This window comes from Periplaneta americana, chromosome 6, assembly GCF_040183065.1.
Source record: "Periplaneta americana isolate PAMFEO1 chromosome 6, P.americana_PAMFEO1_priV1, whole genome shotgun sequence".
Taxonomy (NCBI): Eukaryota; Metazoa; Arthropoda; class Insecta; order Blattodea; family Blattidae; genus Periplaneta; species Periplaneta americana.
Window position 1 is genome coordinate 165518131 of NC_091122.1, and position 18544 is coordinate 165536674.

At 36.6% G+C, this 18544-nt stretch overlaps 1 protein-coding gene across 1 annotated transcript in view; it reads right to left on the reverse strand.

Annotated features, from left to right (window-relative positions):
- Positions 1–233: 233 nt before the first annotated feature.
- LOC138702011 (uncharacterized) overlaps positions 234–18544 on the reverse strand; it is a 51765-nt gene continuing 33454 nt past the window's right edge. The window contains exon 3 of the mRNA XM_069829486.1: positions 234–3887. Within this exon, the coding sequence (XP_069685587.1) occupies positions 3568–3887 (320 nt within the window). The 3' untranslated portion in view covers positions 234–3567. The remainder of the gene's footprint in view (positions 3888–18544) is intronic.

Genomic DNA, 18544 nt, shown 5'->3' on the forward strand with positions numbered 1-18544 from the left:
TAGTCATCAAAAGTTCGGAATTGGAAACCAACCACAACGTTTTATCAATCGAAATGCGTAATAAATCTCAAATTTCTTTCGGCACAATTTACTGATAACAGTACACGGAGATAACCCAGCGTTATCTACATAGAAAACAAATGAGGGTCGAAGCCTTGAGCTCAATCTGTAACTGAATACACAAACACAAGTTCTGTACTTAGAGATAATAAACACAAAGTTCGCCATAAATATTGGTTTTTAGAATTTTATTATTGGTTTTCAAGATGTACAATTTATATCATACAGCCATACGACTAATAATACATTCTAAACATCACATTCACAGACAGTTATTAATACATATTGCTGAAAAAGATGTGCCAATTGCTCCGTACAAATACTATGTATATAAAATATACAGTTGCTTTTTTATCGCAATGTGCTTATAAACTATCCAAAATTAATGACTTGATCTTGACTTAGCTTTGTTCAATGTAAAGCATTTTTTATAATTAATGAAAGAAAGACACGAGTTGTGCATGCGCAAATGGAAAGTGTAACAGATTGTTTTACCTTTTAGATTTGTTTCGTGCTTCACTTTCTTACAATATTTATTTCAAGAAGTCTTACATTTTTTAGTTTTTTTTTATTTAAGAAAATAATTATCTTATCTGAGGAAGTGGGTTGAATTGTTTCGTAATGATAGAAAGTTAAGAGGTTTGACTTTATAGCACCAGCTGCAAAGATAGCCGCGCTTTGAGACGGAATGTGGGTCTAGTCTGAAAGAAAATACGACAGCTGGTCAAGCTTTCATCCCAACACTCAAGAAGACGAAGTCTAATCTACCACAGATGTCGAGACAAACCAGTTTTCCCGGAATGATCTAGTCTGTCATAGATTATTCCGGGAAAACCAATCTACTACGACTCTACAGGCAATTTCGAAGAACTTCTTCTAACATCGAGTCTTCGACAACGTCTTGATATAAAACGTCCGAAACGTTCGTGAAAATTGACGAATTTAAAACGATTTCACGTTGCTTCTATCCTGAATCTCCCGAACGAATCAGCAATAATGAAATATTCGGGAGTTTCAGAATTTCAGCAACGTGAAATCGTTAAAAATAGATCGATTTTCACGAATGTTCTGGACGTTTCAGATCGAGACGTTGTTGAAGACTTGATGTCAGGAAAAGTTCTCTGAAATTGCAGCACACGCACCCCTTCTTGTCACACAGCCTGAACCTTTGAACCAAAGTTACGCAGGGAATTTCATGGATCTCTAGCAGCACCCTAGTCAGCATTGCCACGTGATCTTATTTTTGCTCTTCATTTGCATCTTCGCATCCTGTCTTAGAAGGCTGGTCGATAAAGATTGGGAAATCCTCACCGCTCGGGTAACAGATCTCTTCGGCAACACATCTGTCTTCCCTACCAGTTTTAACGTCATTTAAGACGGTGTGCTCCTTCATTAGAATGTTCAATTGTGGTTGATCAGCACCGTACAACCGTCCGCACACAGGACAAGCGGTGTACATTGTCAGGACCGTCCTGGCAAAGACGTATCCTCACTTGTCGGGCCAACAGGCGAAGCCCGACAGATCTGGAAGAGACTTTAGCGCGAGAGAGATATGTGGCATGCTAATTATACGGAGGTTCTTTTCTCAGAACCCAGTTACCTTCAGTCCGTGCAAGACAGGAATCGAACTCAAGCATTTCAGCGACAGACGCCTTATCCCGTGCTTTGTTCTGACACCGATCTTGCTCCCCGACATTAAATCCCGCCAGACTTGCCATTGTCGTTAGCGAAATATAATTCCCCATACTGTAGAATTCCTTGAACTTATCTTCTTAGCCCTTCCTCAAAATTCGGAATTGGTTTGGTCAACTTCTGTTCTTTATAACATGTAACAAAAACTGAATATTTTAAAACCTGGGTATGACAGGTTTTTGGAATGTATATTTGCGATAAAATTCGTATTATGTTTACTGTAGGAGCTAAATAAAATTTTAGAAAATAAATTATTCTTACGCCTGAAGTTCAAGTACTTTGTTGTTAAGGTCAAAAAATAATGAATTGCAATTTTGTCGTCAACCGAGACGCCAAATTCCGAATATCTTCAAATAATGTGCAATATAGTTAATCTATTATACACATCATGATAGTAAAGCTACCCCACGGAAAGAAAGTGAAAGGCGGTGCAGGAGCTACCTCGGAAGAGAGGTGTTCTTGACTTCCAGTTGCAAGAAACCTAACGATACATAAAAAAGTTGGAAGTTACGGCAAAAATCAGAAGCAGGGCAAAGCAACTGCAAGCCAAGAACACCTTTCCTCCCCAACAGCAACTGCACAAGCCCCGAACAGTTGTCTGCGGAGCCGATTACGTTCATTCAGGAATGGCCTCGCGCTGAGTTGGCACCTCCACTGGTCGACCCTCGCTACTCTGGACGCAAAAAACAGCAGTTGCCGATGGGAGATGCATCCCTCATGCTGTATTCGCGTGATCACTTTAAACCGGTACCAGATGCTTACACAACGCGCGAGACAAACCCCTGGATGGCCAATTAACCAAACTCAAACAGAAACTGATGGGGCCCGCTTCACGAACAAGCAGGGTGCGCTTGTAAGACCACCTCATCTTGAGCGGCAGGATGAAATCAGAGTGGAAAGAGTGGCATAACATCCAGACAAGTTGGGTCGTGGGCAATATTTCATTCACTGATAAATTAATTTCAATTTAATATAAGCAAATCAAATGAATTACGGTATGCAATTTGAAGGGGCTGCAATTTTTTTTTTCAATTTCAGTTCTGAACGCAGGGAATAAGAAGTTATGAACATTAATTAGTATTAAGAAGCACAGATAATAAATATCCTACCCCTTGCTAGTCCTCGTAATGATATGAAACATTCTATCAGTCTCTCTAACAATTTTCCTTCCAAATGCACAACTGAGGACCTTGCAGCAAGAAGAAAGCAACTCCATTTGGGTCGGATTCAAGTTAATATGTGTACTGGACTTTCAAAAAATCCTGAATGCATTGGCATTGGTAGAAGAAAGAGCCAGATATAAGTAGGAAAATTAAAACAGGTTTTTCACTTACACTTTTCATTGTTTGATTTATGACGATAGCTTCAAATTTTCAGTATTCAGCTATCAATTCAGATGAAGAAACTCAAGCTCGAAAGTACCTATATTAAAATTTGAACATGTTACCTTTGGGTTTGGGGGACGTTTTATGTCTCCATTAAAGGGTGATTTTAAAAATATATTTCTTTCCATTTCCCAAAATTTGACAAAAATGGAGCTGTCTCCTTCTTGCTGCAAGGTCCTAAACTATAAAATGAATAACTCAATGAAGTTGAATAAAGTGCTAGTCAGTACTGACACTGTATCCATTAAAAACTGAGTAAACAAATCAGAAATGTTATCAAATGGAAGAATCAACGTCGTGTAGCATTTGAGGAAAGAAATGTATTATCCGGGCCTCTTCCTGGTGTTCACTCTCAACGTCTGGATGATACCGAAAAAGATGTAGAAGAATCTTGTTGAGTTTCCGAACGGATGTCTTGTTGGTGAATAAATTAGGCCTTGGCGTCCTTCTTCTCTGCGGGAGGAGCCACTGTGGGGATCTCGGGGTATTCCAGGGTCACACCGGCCTCGCAATCGAAGATGGGGCAGCAGTCTGGGAATGGGGCTGTCTTGTTGGTCTTCTCGGACAGCTTGCACTTGGGGTTGGCCTTGGGCAGAGGGCCGCAGTCTTCGACCAGCTCCAGGAGGTGACCGGATTCCTCACCCTCGGGCTTGACGCAGGTGGAGCGTCCGCAGAAGGGGGAGAGTTCCCATGTCTGGCCGGGCTCCACAGTGGAGCATCGGGTAGAGGCGAAGCACACGCCGGGGAAGTCTGCAACACACCATTCATTTCGTTTCTTCAACTGACTAAATAGAGTCCTTAAAGCATCATTTATTAGCCGGCGTAATTTGTACAAATTGGCTTGTAAGAAGCATTCAATGTTGTTTCCACAAACTTCATCACTTTTATACCATTAATCTCCTGTCGTTCTTACTAAAGAGTATTAGTATTTATTTATTTAACCTAGTAGAGATAAGGCCGTCAGGCCTTCTCTGCCCCTTTACCAAGACATTACAACTATAATATGAAGAATAAAATTACAATTAATATTACATTTACAATTACAATTACAATAAAAATTAAAGTACGACAAGATTACCTGATTAATGAAAGCTAGACATTTTATCATAGAAGTTAAGAACAAAGAATATTTTTGTATTTACTGAATTACAAATTAAACCTACAATAACAGAATTCTATAGTGATGAAATTACCGGATATTGAAATATTTTGTGATAGATTAAGAGAACTATTTACAAGAAACCATGTCTGAACGAGTCTCAATTACTGACCAAGTGCCTAGTAAGTTTGCGTTTGAATTCAATTTTATTTCGACAGTCCCTGATGCTAGCAGGTAACGAATTCCAGAGTCTTGGCAGTGCTATTGTGAAAGAGGATGAGTATGAGGAGGTGCGATGGGATGGTATTGTTAGTATTGTTTCATGGCGAGAGCGTGTGTTCAGATTGTGGTGGGAAGAAAGGTAAGTGAAGCGAGACGACAGGTACGAAGGAATAGAAGAGTTCAAGATTTCGAAGAGAAGGAGAAGTGAATGTAAATTTCTTTTCTTATCTAGTTTAAGCCCACCTATTGTTTCCAGGGATGGAGTAATATGATCATATTTACGAACATTGTTTACAAAACGTACGCACAAATTATGAGCGCGTTGAAGTTCGTTTTGTTGTCGCTGGAGAGATCAGTCAGTAAAATGTCAGCATAGTCAAAATAGGGAAATACAAGCGTCTGCACAAGGGACTTCTTTAAGCAAGAGGGAAGATGAACATTTATCCTTTTTAGCACATGGATAATAGAATATACTTTTCTGCAGGTTTCTGTGATTTGCATGTCCTAAGTCGAGTCGAGGTAAACAAACAGAACAGGTACGAAATTCTTCCATTCGCAAACGGAGAAGTAATAAGACTAGCAGCCACCGGTGTAGCTTAGGCGGTAGCGCGTTTGTTTGCTGATCCGGAGTTGCACTTGGACGTGGAATGTCAGATAGTCTATGCAGAATCCTCAGCCTCATCTCACCAATTCATCGACGCTAAATAACCCATTACTTGATACAGCGTTGTTAAATAACCAAGTTGAAAATAAGACTAGCGGAAGCATAACGTAGCTCCCATAATAATTAGGTTGTTTCTTTGTAAGCAATTTAATGCTACCGGTATATGATTCATGGTATAGGTGAGCTGTGCAAGAAGGGAAGGAATGAGCTATCAGAGAGTTTCTTTCATGATGGTTAATATTATACAAATCTACCGACACAGAAGTTCATCTCAGACTAAAACCTATCTTCCCCCCCCCCCCGTACCTATTGATGACATAGCCACGGCACATATAAAGTCGGAGGACAAGTCTTGTCTCCTCTACTATAGAAATAGACTTTTAAATATTTTCAAACAGTGAATGTCCTCCTGTTAAAATTCTGTCTATAGCTTCTGATTTAGTTTCAGTTACCATGAAAACACAGATTTGTTGCTTGAAGTTTCTACGATATTGTGAAATTTGTTTCACGAATTTTAATAGCCAAATATTGAACATTTTTTTAAATAGGTAAGATTAGTGAACAAATTAATAATTAAAATATAATCCGAATTCGCTATCATTACCTCGCAAAGAATAAGCATCCTTATTTTACCTCAAACATCAGTTTCGTACAAAAATATAATCATTATATAACTCATATTTTATAATAATTTTACTTGACTTAAATCCTTTTATAATATAAGCATTATCTTTTTAATATTTTATAGTCAATGAAATTAATTATATTTTAACATAATATAATAGTGTTTAAGTATTTATTCAATCTGATGGGCCTTAAGATGTTCTTCTGAAGGAACGAAAACGTTTGTCCAATGTAATTGACGAGCGAGATCCCAAAACACGTTAAGTCCACTTTTATGAAAGGACTGGACAGGTATTTTTCATATTGGTTTACGGGCTGAGAGAGTTTTCAAGTGATATGCACAATAACACAAACTTTTGGACAAGGATTGGCGTTGTTTTGGAGGAAAACAAGCTTAAAATATGATAGAGGTCTCAAACATAATCATATATGTTTAAATCATAAAAATAGCCAAATGGACTGAGCGAGTTTCGGAATCATACTATTTCATTAATTTTTATTTTACAGGTTATTTTACGACGCTTTATCAACATCTTAGGTTATTTAGCTTCTGAATGAGATGAAGATGATAATACTGGTGAAATAAGGCCGGTGTCCAGCACCGATAGTTACCCAGCATTTGATCATATTGGGTTGAGAGAAAACCCCGGAAAAAACCTCAACCAGGTAACTTGCCCCGACCGGGAATCAAACCGGGCCACCTGGTTTCGCGGCCAAACGCGCTAACCGTTACTCCACAGATGTGGACTACTATTTCATTAATTTAATAAACATGTAAACATCCATCAGTTAATTATAAAGTATAAAAAGTAAATCAGTTAATACGGATAGTGAGAAATATCTATTTTAGATAGTGAGAGAATTTCGCTGGGAGATATTTCAGCCCCAAAATCACGCATACATTTTATTAATAGATAAGTTAATGTTTATATTTTAAAATGGAACCAAATCTACACATCAGGAATCAAAATAACCAGTGCTCTAACATTAAATACCTTACTCTATGCCGATGATCAAGTCATAATTTCCAATTCAGAGGATAATTTACAAAGAGGATTGTATACATTAAATGAAATATTAAAAGATTTTAGGATGGAAATTTCAGCACAAAAATCAAAAGTAATGGCATTTTTAGGACAAGACCCAGTGAGAAGTAAGATAATACACAATAACCAATGCCTCGAACAAGTGCAAAATTTCAATTATCTGGGTTGTGAAATATCTTATCAAAATGAAAAAGATGTGAACAAGAAAATTACCAAATTTACACAAATTCTAGGAATAATAAACAATACATTAAAAGCTAAATTAGTACAAAAATCTACAAGAATAAAAATATATAATACACTAGCATTACCCACCCTTCTATACGGAAGCGAGATTTGGACATTAAAGAAAAAAGACATGAACAGAATCAAAGCAACGGAAATGAAATTTTTTCAGGAGAACAGCAGGATATACTCTTTTAGACCGAAAAAGGAATGAAGAAATTTTAGAACAATTAGAAGTAGAGTCAGTAGAAGAAAAAATCAGCAGATACAAATTCAATTGGCTAGATCATGTAAGAAGAATGGAAAATTCAAGAATCCCAAAAATTATGATGCAATATAAACCTAGAGGACATCGTCGACCAGGAAGACCGTTAAGAAGACTGCTAGATGGGGCCGAAACAGGTCTACAGAGGCCTAATTCGTGAAGGATGATGATGATTATGATGATGATAAGTTAATGTTTAATATATGTAAGAAGAAGGGAAATCTTGCATGAAAACGTAAATTTTAAGACGTGGAAAGAGAAATTTCATAAATGTAACCTGGCAGTACTGGATCGAAACCAAGCCTAGTAGACAGATTGACGAATGAGTCATCTGGAGGTATTGGTGCACGTACAGTTGTACATGGACAACATTTCTCACGAGTCCCTTTGCGCAAATGCATGTGGAAACAAGTTTGTGCACAACATGTTTTTAGTACTTACTTCACAGAAAAAAAATTCTATATAAATTGTTCGCCTTGAAGTATATTTCATAATGCCATTGTACTTCTATAGAAGTAATCTTTGCAATATTTCATCTTACATAAGAACCTGATAAAAGCAGCGCATGCGGTCAACCGCGAAGTGTTTTGGGTAGGATATAAACCAGCGAACCGCTCTGCGGTCTGTGGTCTCATGAGTCATCAAGAGCGACGGGACAACTGCACTCACTTTCGCAAGAGTGCATGAGCGCATGTCGAAAGAAGTGCTTTGAATATAAATTGACAGCGAGCAAAAAATCAGAAACCTAAATATACACACAGCCCTAACTTTGTATAAAACATTAATTAGGTCAGTAATATTATATGCTTATCCTGCTTGGGGACATGCACCTATTACAGTCCGCAAAAAATTACAAGTTTTCCAAAACAAAATTTTAAGATTCATCACAGGACTTCCTAGAGTAACTCCTGTTAGATTGATTCATGAAGAACTAGAAATTCCGACAATTCAAGAATATATTTCAAATCAAGCCTTCTGCACGTACACCAAGTCGTACAGCAGCAACAACCCACTAATTTTTTCACTAGGAAATTACAACCCTGCATTAGACAAACATAAAAGATCTAAGAGCGTACTCCACCCTCTAGCTTGGAACGACAACGTACAAGACGAATACCAACTTGAACACTAAATAACCACTTGACTCCTCAGACATACATGTCAATTAATGCACTAATAATGGTATTTCTCTGTTTCAGGGTCATCACATTATTGGCAGCATAGATGTATTGTTCTAATTGTTAACACTTTTTTATGGACCTTAGATGTATTTGTATATTGAATAATGATTAAATCAAAACCTCCCACCTGAACATATTCCGACCACACTATAGCCAATTGGCTTGTCAGCACGACATCTCTTCCTGCTCTAGGTTTTCCGTGGTTTCCCTTGAGCAATAAGACAAATGTAGGGATGAGCCCAAAAAGAAATGGGCCACGGACCACTTCCCTTCCCCCACTCTTTCTCTTCTACTATCACAAAGAACTTGCTAATTTCTTAGATACGAACCCTGAATTATGATAATAGGGGAACATAAATATATTGTAAGTTCACAGGGCTAACGGCTTCGAAGCTGGGTACCTGGTTCTAATGAAGTGCACTGGTAGCAATCTAAAACATGGGGGCATGAGATAGTTACTCTGCCTGCCATAAAAAAAAATAGTTTCACACATACGAAAGCTCAGCATACAACACGGTGATGAGAAATTTCCCCTTCTCGGTGAAATGTTGTTATAGTTTCCACAAGAAAGTCGGAAAGGATAATATTTAACATTCTGCATAAATGAAGGAACACAAAACCTGGACATATCGACACATCAATTCGATCAACAACAGGAAACGTATGAAGTTCTAAGGAACTGATACTGTATTTGGTATGGATGCGAAACATCGCTTATTTACTTAATATGGGCACCTTATTTTATCTATCACCTTCTTACTTGGCATGGGCATTATATTATTACCACTTATTTTTAGCGACAGGCCATTTAAGTCCGTGTACCACCACCACAATACCACTCACACTTCTCTAAACTGTGAACAGAAGAAAGCAACTTTGTTTCTAATGACCTTGTGAATTCACTGCAATTTACATTTTTCTTATTACACTATATCTGCAGAATTGTATTTACTGCCTTATGTGATAATCTCTTCCTTTCTTCTGACCACTGAGTATTCAAACAAAGTACTCTTTCAATCGGAAACTGTATAACGTCATTATTTTCAAAGTTATCATGACCAGGCACAGAGAAATAATAGGCCTATTTACTTACTTACTTACAAATGATTTTTAAGGAGCCTGAAGTTCATTGCCGCCCTCACATAAGCCCACCATCGGTCCCTATCCTGAGCAAGACTAATCCAGTCCTTACCATCATATCCCACCGCCCTCAAATTCATTTTAATATTATTCTCGGCTTCTCCAAAGATCTTTTTCCTTCAGATCTTCCAACTAACACTCTATATGATATCTGGATTCACTCATACGTGCTACATGCCCTGCCCATCTCAAACGTCTGAATTTAATGTTCCTATTTATGTCAGATGAAGAATACAATGCGTGCAGTTCTGTGTGTTGTGTAACTTTATCCATTCTCCTGCAACTTCACCCTCTTAGGCCCAAATATTTTCCTAAGTACCTTATTCCCAAACACCTTTAACCTCTCTTCCTCTCTCAAATTGAGAGTCCCAAGTTTCACAACCACAACAGAACAACCGGTAATATAACTGTTTTATAAATTCTAAATATCAGTTTATTTGAAAGCAGACTGAATGACAAAAGCTTCTCAACCAAATAGTAACAGGGATTTCTCATGTTCTGTGTTTAATTTCCTCCCAAGTATAATTTACATTTGTTACTGCTGCTCCAAGATATTTGAATTTTTCCACCCTTTCTAAGGATAAATTTCCATTTTTTTTATTTCTACTTCGTACTATGTTCTGGTCATGAGACATAATCATATACTTTGTTTTTTCGGGGTTTACTTCCAATTCTATCTCAATCGCATAAACAAGCAGCTATGTAACCCGTTCAATTCCAAATCTTCTTTTCCTACAATTATTATTTTTAGAAATTCTGAGCACTCTTCCACAGAAACACAGCTATTCAAAAATTTACCCAAATTTTGTATGAAAGTATATCTTTGTTGCCTGATAGGAGAGATTTCAATAAGATCATCTTGAGTGTCATATCGACTCTATATCAGAAATTATTGCAATTTCTATATTTCTGTCCAACTGCATTTATAATCTCGGACTTCGGTCTTTTCGACCGGGATTATTTTCTTACACTATAAAATCACGGACTGTCCGTGAAACCCGCGGCATATGGCAACCCTACTTGTGAGTGGAACTTATAATAAAGTACGTCTCGTTCACACAACACCATTTATTCGTAACTTAATTATACTCTATCACAACGCGATAACACGCTAGAAATTCCACTTCACACATCATCTCTGTATTCCTCATCTTTCACTGTTGCTACCTCTCGTCACTGGAACTCTGCCGCCTGAAGTCAAAGGCTGCCGAACATTGAAATCTTTCAAATCGAAGTTAGAAAATTATCTTATGACGAGTTGCCAAACTAACTTACTATTATGACAAGTGTTGTATTGCACGATTCCACGTATTCACATTTTTTTATGTTCTAGTGATATTTAACTTATTTTATATTTTTGTTTTCATATTTTCCGATAATGGTATATTTATAATGTGATAAGTTGAGCTATATATAATCATAATTTTCCTTACTGTGTGTGCTTAAAAATATTGTATTCATTGTATGCTTTGTACTGCACTATTTTATTACTATTATTATTATTATTATTATTATTATTATTATTATTATTTTTTATCATTATTATTATTACTATTATCAATAATTGTCTTATTTTTTTATACTTTGTATGCCTCATTTATTTTGACCTGCTGTTCACATTTTATTATGCGTTTTCCTTTCTTTCTGTATGTTATATATTATGTCTGATTTCTACTTACTTGTTGTTTACATTTTATTATTATTATCTTATTCAGTTTTGTGTGTAAAATTGTACTGTAATTTGTAAATTTGTAGTGATTTTTGTAACGCAGTTTTACTCCTGGTTGAGTGTTAGAGAAGGCCATATGGCCTTATCTCTACCAGGTTAAATAAATCATTATTATTATTATTATTATTATTATTATTATTATATTTACAAATTTATGTAAGTTTATACACGAAATAATAATTATTATGGTATCGACTGTAGATGGATTCTAATATCATGCTGTTTAAATGAATAGTTTTCAAGTGTTGCTAATAAGAATCTATTCCGAATTTCCGATAATTTTATTGTCTCTGAAATGTCCATTATCCTTGGCTTTGTTGTGAGCGAGGCAGAACATCCGGACCGGTTATTAATCGAGTCCGCGTCGATAGCCTTGGAATATATGCCAGGTGGGGCGTTACATTGATTTGCAAGTCGCAGCCTTCGGTAGCAGTCGGGCGTGGTCGATTCCGGGAAACGAATAACGGCCGCTCGCATTCTATCACAGAAGTATTGAGATATCAAACCTTAGGTGCACAGAATGGGTTCAAAAACGGCGTAAAGTAGACTTTCATGCAGGGAACCCAAATTCGAATCTTTACGTAAATTTGTAAATTTACGTAACAATTATATAACCACAATATTATCAAAATTACTATTGGATCAGAACATACCGAATGGAGACCGATAAACTGTGGAGTTCAAGGATGCCACCTCTCACCACTTTTATTCAATATATACATCAACTCCATCATCAGACATTGGCGACTAACAATTCATGGAAACATCCCGCTCTTCCGAAATTGTACTCTAGACACATTATTATATGCAGACGATCAGGTTCTTTTTGCTACAAATGAAGACGAGCTGCAATACTCAATACATCACCTGAATATAATAGCACAAAATTTCAATATGAAAATTACCCATACAAAACAAAAATTATGGCGTTCCAAGGTAAACAGCCATGCTGTGAAGAATCCAATTAACACACTTTAATTTGAAACATACTATATATAAAACATCTTCAACAGAATTTGGAATAATTTCAACGATACTTTTATTTTATTACAGCAATATAAAGCTTTAAAATTCAGGTTTCTCGAGTTGTTTTTCTTTTGAACTGGGCCGTCGATTTAATGTGTCCATTATTATCTTGTATAATCCTTAGGACAAAATAAAATCTATATATATAATTTGAACTGGTAATGGAAATTACGGGAAAACGGCTGAACGGATTTTAATAAATGACCCCTCATTTTGAAGCTTGGCATCCAAGGATTTTCAGAAAAATAGTAACTTTCAGTGAAGCGTTAGTTTTCCTACATAATTTTCCTACTTTCCAAAATCCATCTTTCGTCAGTTTTGAGAACTAATTGCATTTCAGTATAAAACAAAACACACACTACAACAAAAAAATAGGATATTACACGAAGACCATGACCTGCAGGATTGCTGACATATTTAGAGCTCAAATTCAATTGGCTATTAACAAATTCCAGACTTACAAAATAGTTTACAGGTCTAATTCTGCGGTGTGTAATTTTCTGAGTACAGCTGTGTATTGGATATTAAAATCTACAAAACTTGAGGTGGTTTGATGACATTATTACCATTAGAAATGAAATATTATTATAGTTCATGCCATGATGTACTATTTTTCATTAATCATACATATTAATGGTATATTGATGATATGAAAGTGAAACGTTTTGGGGTTATGTAAGTAGATGTAGAGAATATCTTAAATTAGATCTTCATTTCTACAATTTACTGAGTGGTGGCTATACAGTATATTGTCATTCTCTTCAGTATTGGCTCGAGAGCGCGTTAAAATTACAGTTCCTAAGGAAAGACCAAAAGGTATTACTTACTGATAAAATAAGAGGCCTACAAAATTTTGTAGTCTCCCGATCATTTCAGCAAGATTTCTTAGCAGGATAAAATCAAAAATTATTTGACCCTCTACATTTCAAGCTCTACATGCAGCAGCTATACCGAGATGCTATGTCTATTGTACGAAAGCATAGCAAACCTGACTTTTTTAACTTTCACCTACAATCCACAATGACCTGAAATAGCTATTGCTTTACTCCCACATGAAAACCCACTGATCGTCCTGACACTGTTACTGAAGGTGGATGGATAGGTTCAAGAAAAAGTGCTTGGCATAACAAACTATTCGGAGAGAATACGTTTCATTATTATGGAAGCAAATAAATTTCAAAATGTCTAGTATTTTTCACTGAAAATTAATCTGAAATTTTTTTATTTGAACGTCTAATGAACTTAGTTTGCAGCATTTGCGGCACAAGCCACTAGTTTAAATATAAACGACACTAAATTCTTTCCCATTTAATGCAATCTATACTAATAATAAATCTGTAGCCAAAATTTTTCTGGTAATTTTCGATTTTCCAAAAATAATTGGTGTTAACATGTATAATTAACCACCCTGAAACCGAAAATCACTTTCTGAAATTTCTGTTTCTATGTCTGTCTGTCTGTCTGTCTGTCTATCTATCTATCTGTATGTTTGTTACGTTTTCACGCGATAATGGCTGAACGGATTTCGATGAAAATTGGAATATAAATTGAGTTCGTTGTAACTTAGATTATAGGCTATATGGCATTCAAAATACATTATTTAAAAGGGGGGTTATAAGGGGGCCTGAATTAAATAGATCGAAATATCTCGCTTATTATTTATTTTTGTGAAAAATGTTACATAACAAAAGTTTCTTTAAAATCATTTCCGATAAGTTTTATTCTTTGAAAAATTTTGATAGGACTGATATTTAATGAGATAAATGAGTTTTAAAATTAAAATAACTGCCATCTAAGGCAGTATAATGAAATAAAAAACAAATGACTTCGCCTAAAAGGGGCCTTGGACAGCAACAATCGAAAGCTATGAAAGATAGCCTACAGAGAATGTTTCTGTGTTTGTATGAAGTAATATCGGAAGCTAAATTAACCGATTTGTAAAATTAATTATTATTTCACCATTGGAAAGTGTAATTTCTCTAGATGGACATAATGCTATAATGTTATTACAGTAACTTCTGATGTAATATGTAATATAATATAATATAATATAATATAATATAATATAATGTAATATAATATCATATGTAATGTAGTGTAATATTATATAATATAATTTAAGTTATTTGAAGGGTTCAGAACCATAGTGGGCCAAACGCCATTTACTGAATACGTAGAAAAGAAGGGTTAAAATTAAGTTATTACCATAATTCAATGGAAACATATAGCAAGTAAAATAAAATATAGACATTAAATCTAAATTATGTCAATGTTCATTAAACTATGGTTGCATGTAATGGCAAATAAGAAACATGTTAAAGGAATTGTCATTGCGCCAAATGAGTGCTCTCTGGACCGAAATGATCGCATTTTAATTATTTAAACACAGTTTAAATTAAGTAACATATTAAACGATTTATCCTTCTATCAAACACGAATGTTCCCTGGATCAAATGTCCTATTTTAATTATGTAACTACTTTATATTTATTTCTAACGGGTGCAGCAGAGCGCACGGGTACGGCTAGTTCAGAATATGAGGGCAAAGCAGAGGAATAATAACAGGGGGAAGACGAAACGGAGAAAGAAGAGCAGGAAGATGTGAAAATAACTCAGGGCGTTATTCTGTAGCCTTCCTAATTGCCATCTATTCTAATAGGAGTGCATTCAATTATTTCCTTGTTATGAAGCTATTATGCAAACGCGGCATTCTTCGTTGTAACGGAGTTGTGGTGAGCTGGGCGAGCCAATCGGCCTGCAAGGACGGGCAGCTGGACCGTCTGATCTCGTTACGTAAGAGAAGAGTTCCTAAGGTTGATTTTCCCGTTATAACACGACCCACGTGTCAATTAAGGCGACTTAACTGCGGTGAAAGTAAATCTCCAGTCACGACTGGAACTAGCACGTCGGTAAGTGGGACGGCGGGCAGCGGTGTAACTGGCAGGAAATGCAATTCCCAGTCTGGCGCAATCAGCGCTGCGCACTTCATGGACACGCGGGCCGACCCGGCTGACGCAAAGCCGATAGAAAATTGCTTTCGTCCAGGAACACCCGCATTCAGATACCAGAGAAACGCGAAACCGAAAAAAGTGTTATATATCCATTATGCACAGATATCTGAGAAGAAACTACCTACTGAAGGATGCACTGAAAGGAATGGTGAACGGGAAAAGAGTTCGGAGCAGAAGATATCAGATGATAAACAACATTAAGGTATATGGATCATATGCGGAGGCTAAGAGGAAGACGGAAAATAGAGACAAATTTGAGAATGCTGAGTTTGTAGTGAAAGACCTGCCATTTGACAGAACACTATGTATGTATGTATGTATGTATGTATGTATGTATGTATTTTTTATTTTTATTTTAGTTGGTTATTTAAAGACGCTGTATCAACTATTGTCGGACCATCGGATCTATGCCCCTTCAGCGCTGACGTCGTTCTTGGAAAAGTTAACGCCTCTACTCACCCCATTCCACCTTTTTCTCTCCCACAACGTCAAACAGCAGGCCACGAAACTTCCCGAATAGGGATGTTGCCAAACTTCCGTCAAACAGTGTCACGTCTCTTGAATATTGCTTATAATAATGTAAGGTTAATTATTACTTATTCATAATTTAATTTAAGTAGGTCTAATGACGCTGATTGACTTATGCAAAATGCTATTACTTGCTTAATATTTCTTTCACCACTCCGTGCTACAGTATTCATGTTGAGTTGACAACACTGGACTGCAAGTGCAAATAAACTGTCCCGCAAGAAGGCTCAAAATTGTGAGTAGTGGGGGAGAGAAAGAGAGAGGGATAGAAAAGAGAGAAATAGGAATACAGGGGGAGAAATGAATTGCCGAGGCTGAAAAGGAATTAAGGTTCAGTTCGCATATCGTACGGGGGTACAGATCCGATGGTCGGACTAGTGTCGATGAGATTGGTGATAGCGAGATGATATTTGAAGAGATGAGCCCGAGGATTCGCCATTAGATTACCTTGCATTCACATTACGGTTGGGGAAAACCTCGGAAAAAACCCAACCAGGTAATCAGCCCAAGCTGGGATCGAACCCGCGCTCGAACGCAACTTCAGACCGGCAGGCAAGCACCTTAACCGACTGAGCCACGCCGGTGGCTGTGTGTATGTATGTATGTATGTATGTATGTATGTATGTATGTATGTATGTATGTATGTATGTATGTAAATTTTAAATTATGGTTTGTTTAACGACGCTCGCAACTGTCGAGGTTATATCAGCGTCGCCGGTGTGCCGGAATTTTGTCCCGCAGGAGTTCTTTTACATACCAACAAATCTACTGACATAAGCCTGTCGCATTTAAGCATACTTAAATGCCATCGACCAGAGCCGGGATTGAACCCGCAACCTCGAGCACAGAAAGCCAGCGCTATACCAACTGCGCTACTCAGGCCGACATGTATGTATGTATCCGCGAAAATGTATCTTTCATTAAAATACGGCTAAGTATATGGTAGAAGCTGTATGTAATCCTTAAACTATGCCGAAAATTTTTTTTACACATTTATGAGTGTAAAGTGTAAGCAGACAAGAATCCGCACCCAATAGCTATGCGAAGATGACAATAAAATACGTTTCATAAGAAACTATGGACCTATACGTAAAAATAATGCCATCTGTAATGTTCAGATATCCATAAAAACCTGGCCTCAATGTTGAAAAAAGAGACATCAACAATGCACAGCTATTCACTAAAGTGCAAACTGCAAATCTACACTTTAAAATATCACCTACCATATTAATCGCTGGTAAGGACAATTTTAAATTGAGTATATCGAAAGAAATACTGTCGTCATATGTACACTTGTACAGAGCGTTCCGAGTTCATAAAATACCATTGGGCATATACGCGTCTTCTTAGCGGACACCCCCCTTCATTATAATATCATTATAAAATGAATTTTTTACGTATAAATATAAATCATTTATATTTTATAAATAGGGTTACATATTACTAGTTTGTTGTATTTCCAACAACCGAATAAATGAAATAGTAGATTTACTTCTGTTATTTTATATAGTTCAGATGTCTTTCGAGTCTCGTCTCGTCATTCTCGTGCGCTTCGAGTCTCGCTCATCATTCTCGAAATAGCATTTGATCGGCGTGGAAAGATTTCGTAACTTTGAATAACATACATCATTGAAATAAATAACATTATAAATGTTTAAATGAGACAAAAAGACAAAACAGAACAGTATCTTGGTTATCAAAATGTTCTGGTTGTGTTATATGATATTACCTATGGTTATATAAATAGGAAAAAAAAAAACAATTATCAAATAAATTTGCATTTCTAAGAAACATAAAACATAACGTTAATATCTTTTTACTTGAGATTACACACTTGATCTAAAACACACAAAAGAAAATTCCTAGCATTTAATAAGGGCCTAGTAATTAAATAAAGACTGGGGAACGGATTATTATACACTGAAAGGTAGAGAAGATGTTTCAAATAGGCTACTTGACTATTTATACATATATAACAGTTGTCAAAGTAGATAAACAATTGTGGCGATTCAAGGCTGCTTGACGTTCAGGCCTTTGGGAGTGATCAATCTCGATGTCTCGAAACACTCACAAGCAGTCTTTACGTCAACGATGCGACGTATACAACATTGTCGTGCGGGTTTTCGGCTTTGCGGGCGCTGTTAGTCTTGCTTTCTCGATCGTTGTCCATCTCTAGTACAAAGTGACTACACTAAAACTTGATATGTAGGCTATATTGCAAGGTAATCATTCTTCGGTGCTATATGGAAGTAAAGGCGGAGTAATGACCAAAATGAGTAACAAGAAGAAAGGTTAATAGATTAGAAAACATCGAAACGTGGGTGGATCTGGTGAATAATAAGTAGAGTCCCTGTCTTGGGAGTTATATCCCGGACAGGCGTGTCGTCATAAGCTGCATGCAGAGCTCCAAGTGCAGCGTCTGTGCACCGTGCAACAGGGAAGTCCCAGCTGAACAGGAAGACCAGTAAGGACCGCAGGCAGTCGCCGACATTTAAATACAATAAAAATGCAGAATGTTATGAATTGCTGAATTTACTTCCGCATGCTACTTATCGCTGCAAAATCGACGTATAATTCACCACACGGTGACTACTACTTCAAAGCTGGTTTGACAGTGACAAGCATATTTTGGATTTGTTATAAGAAAT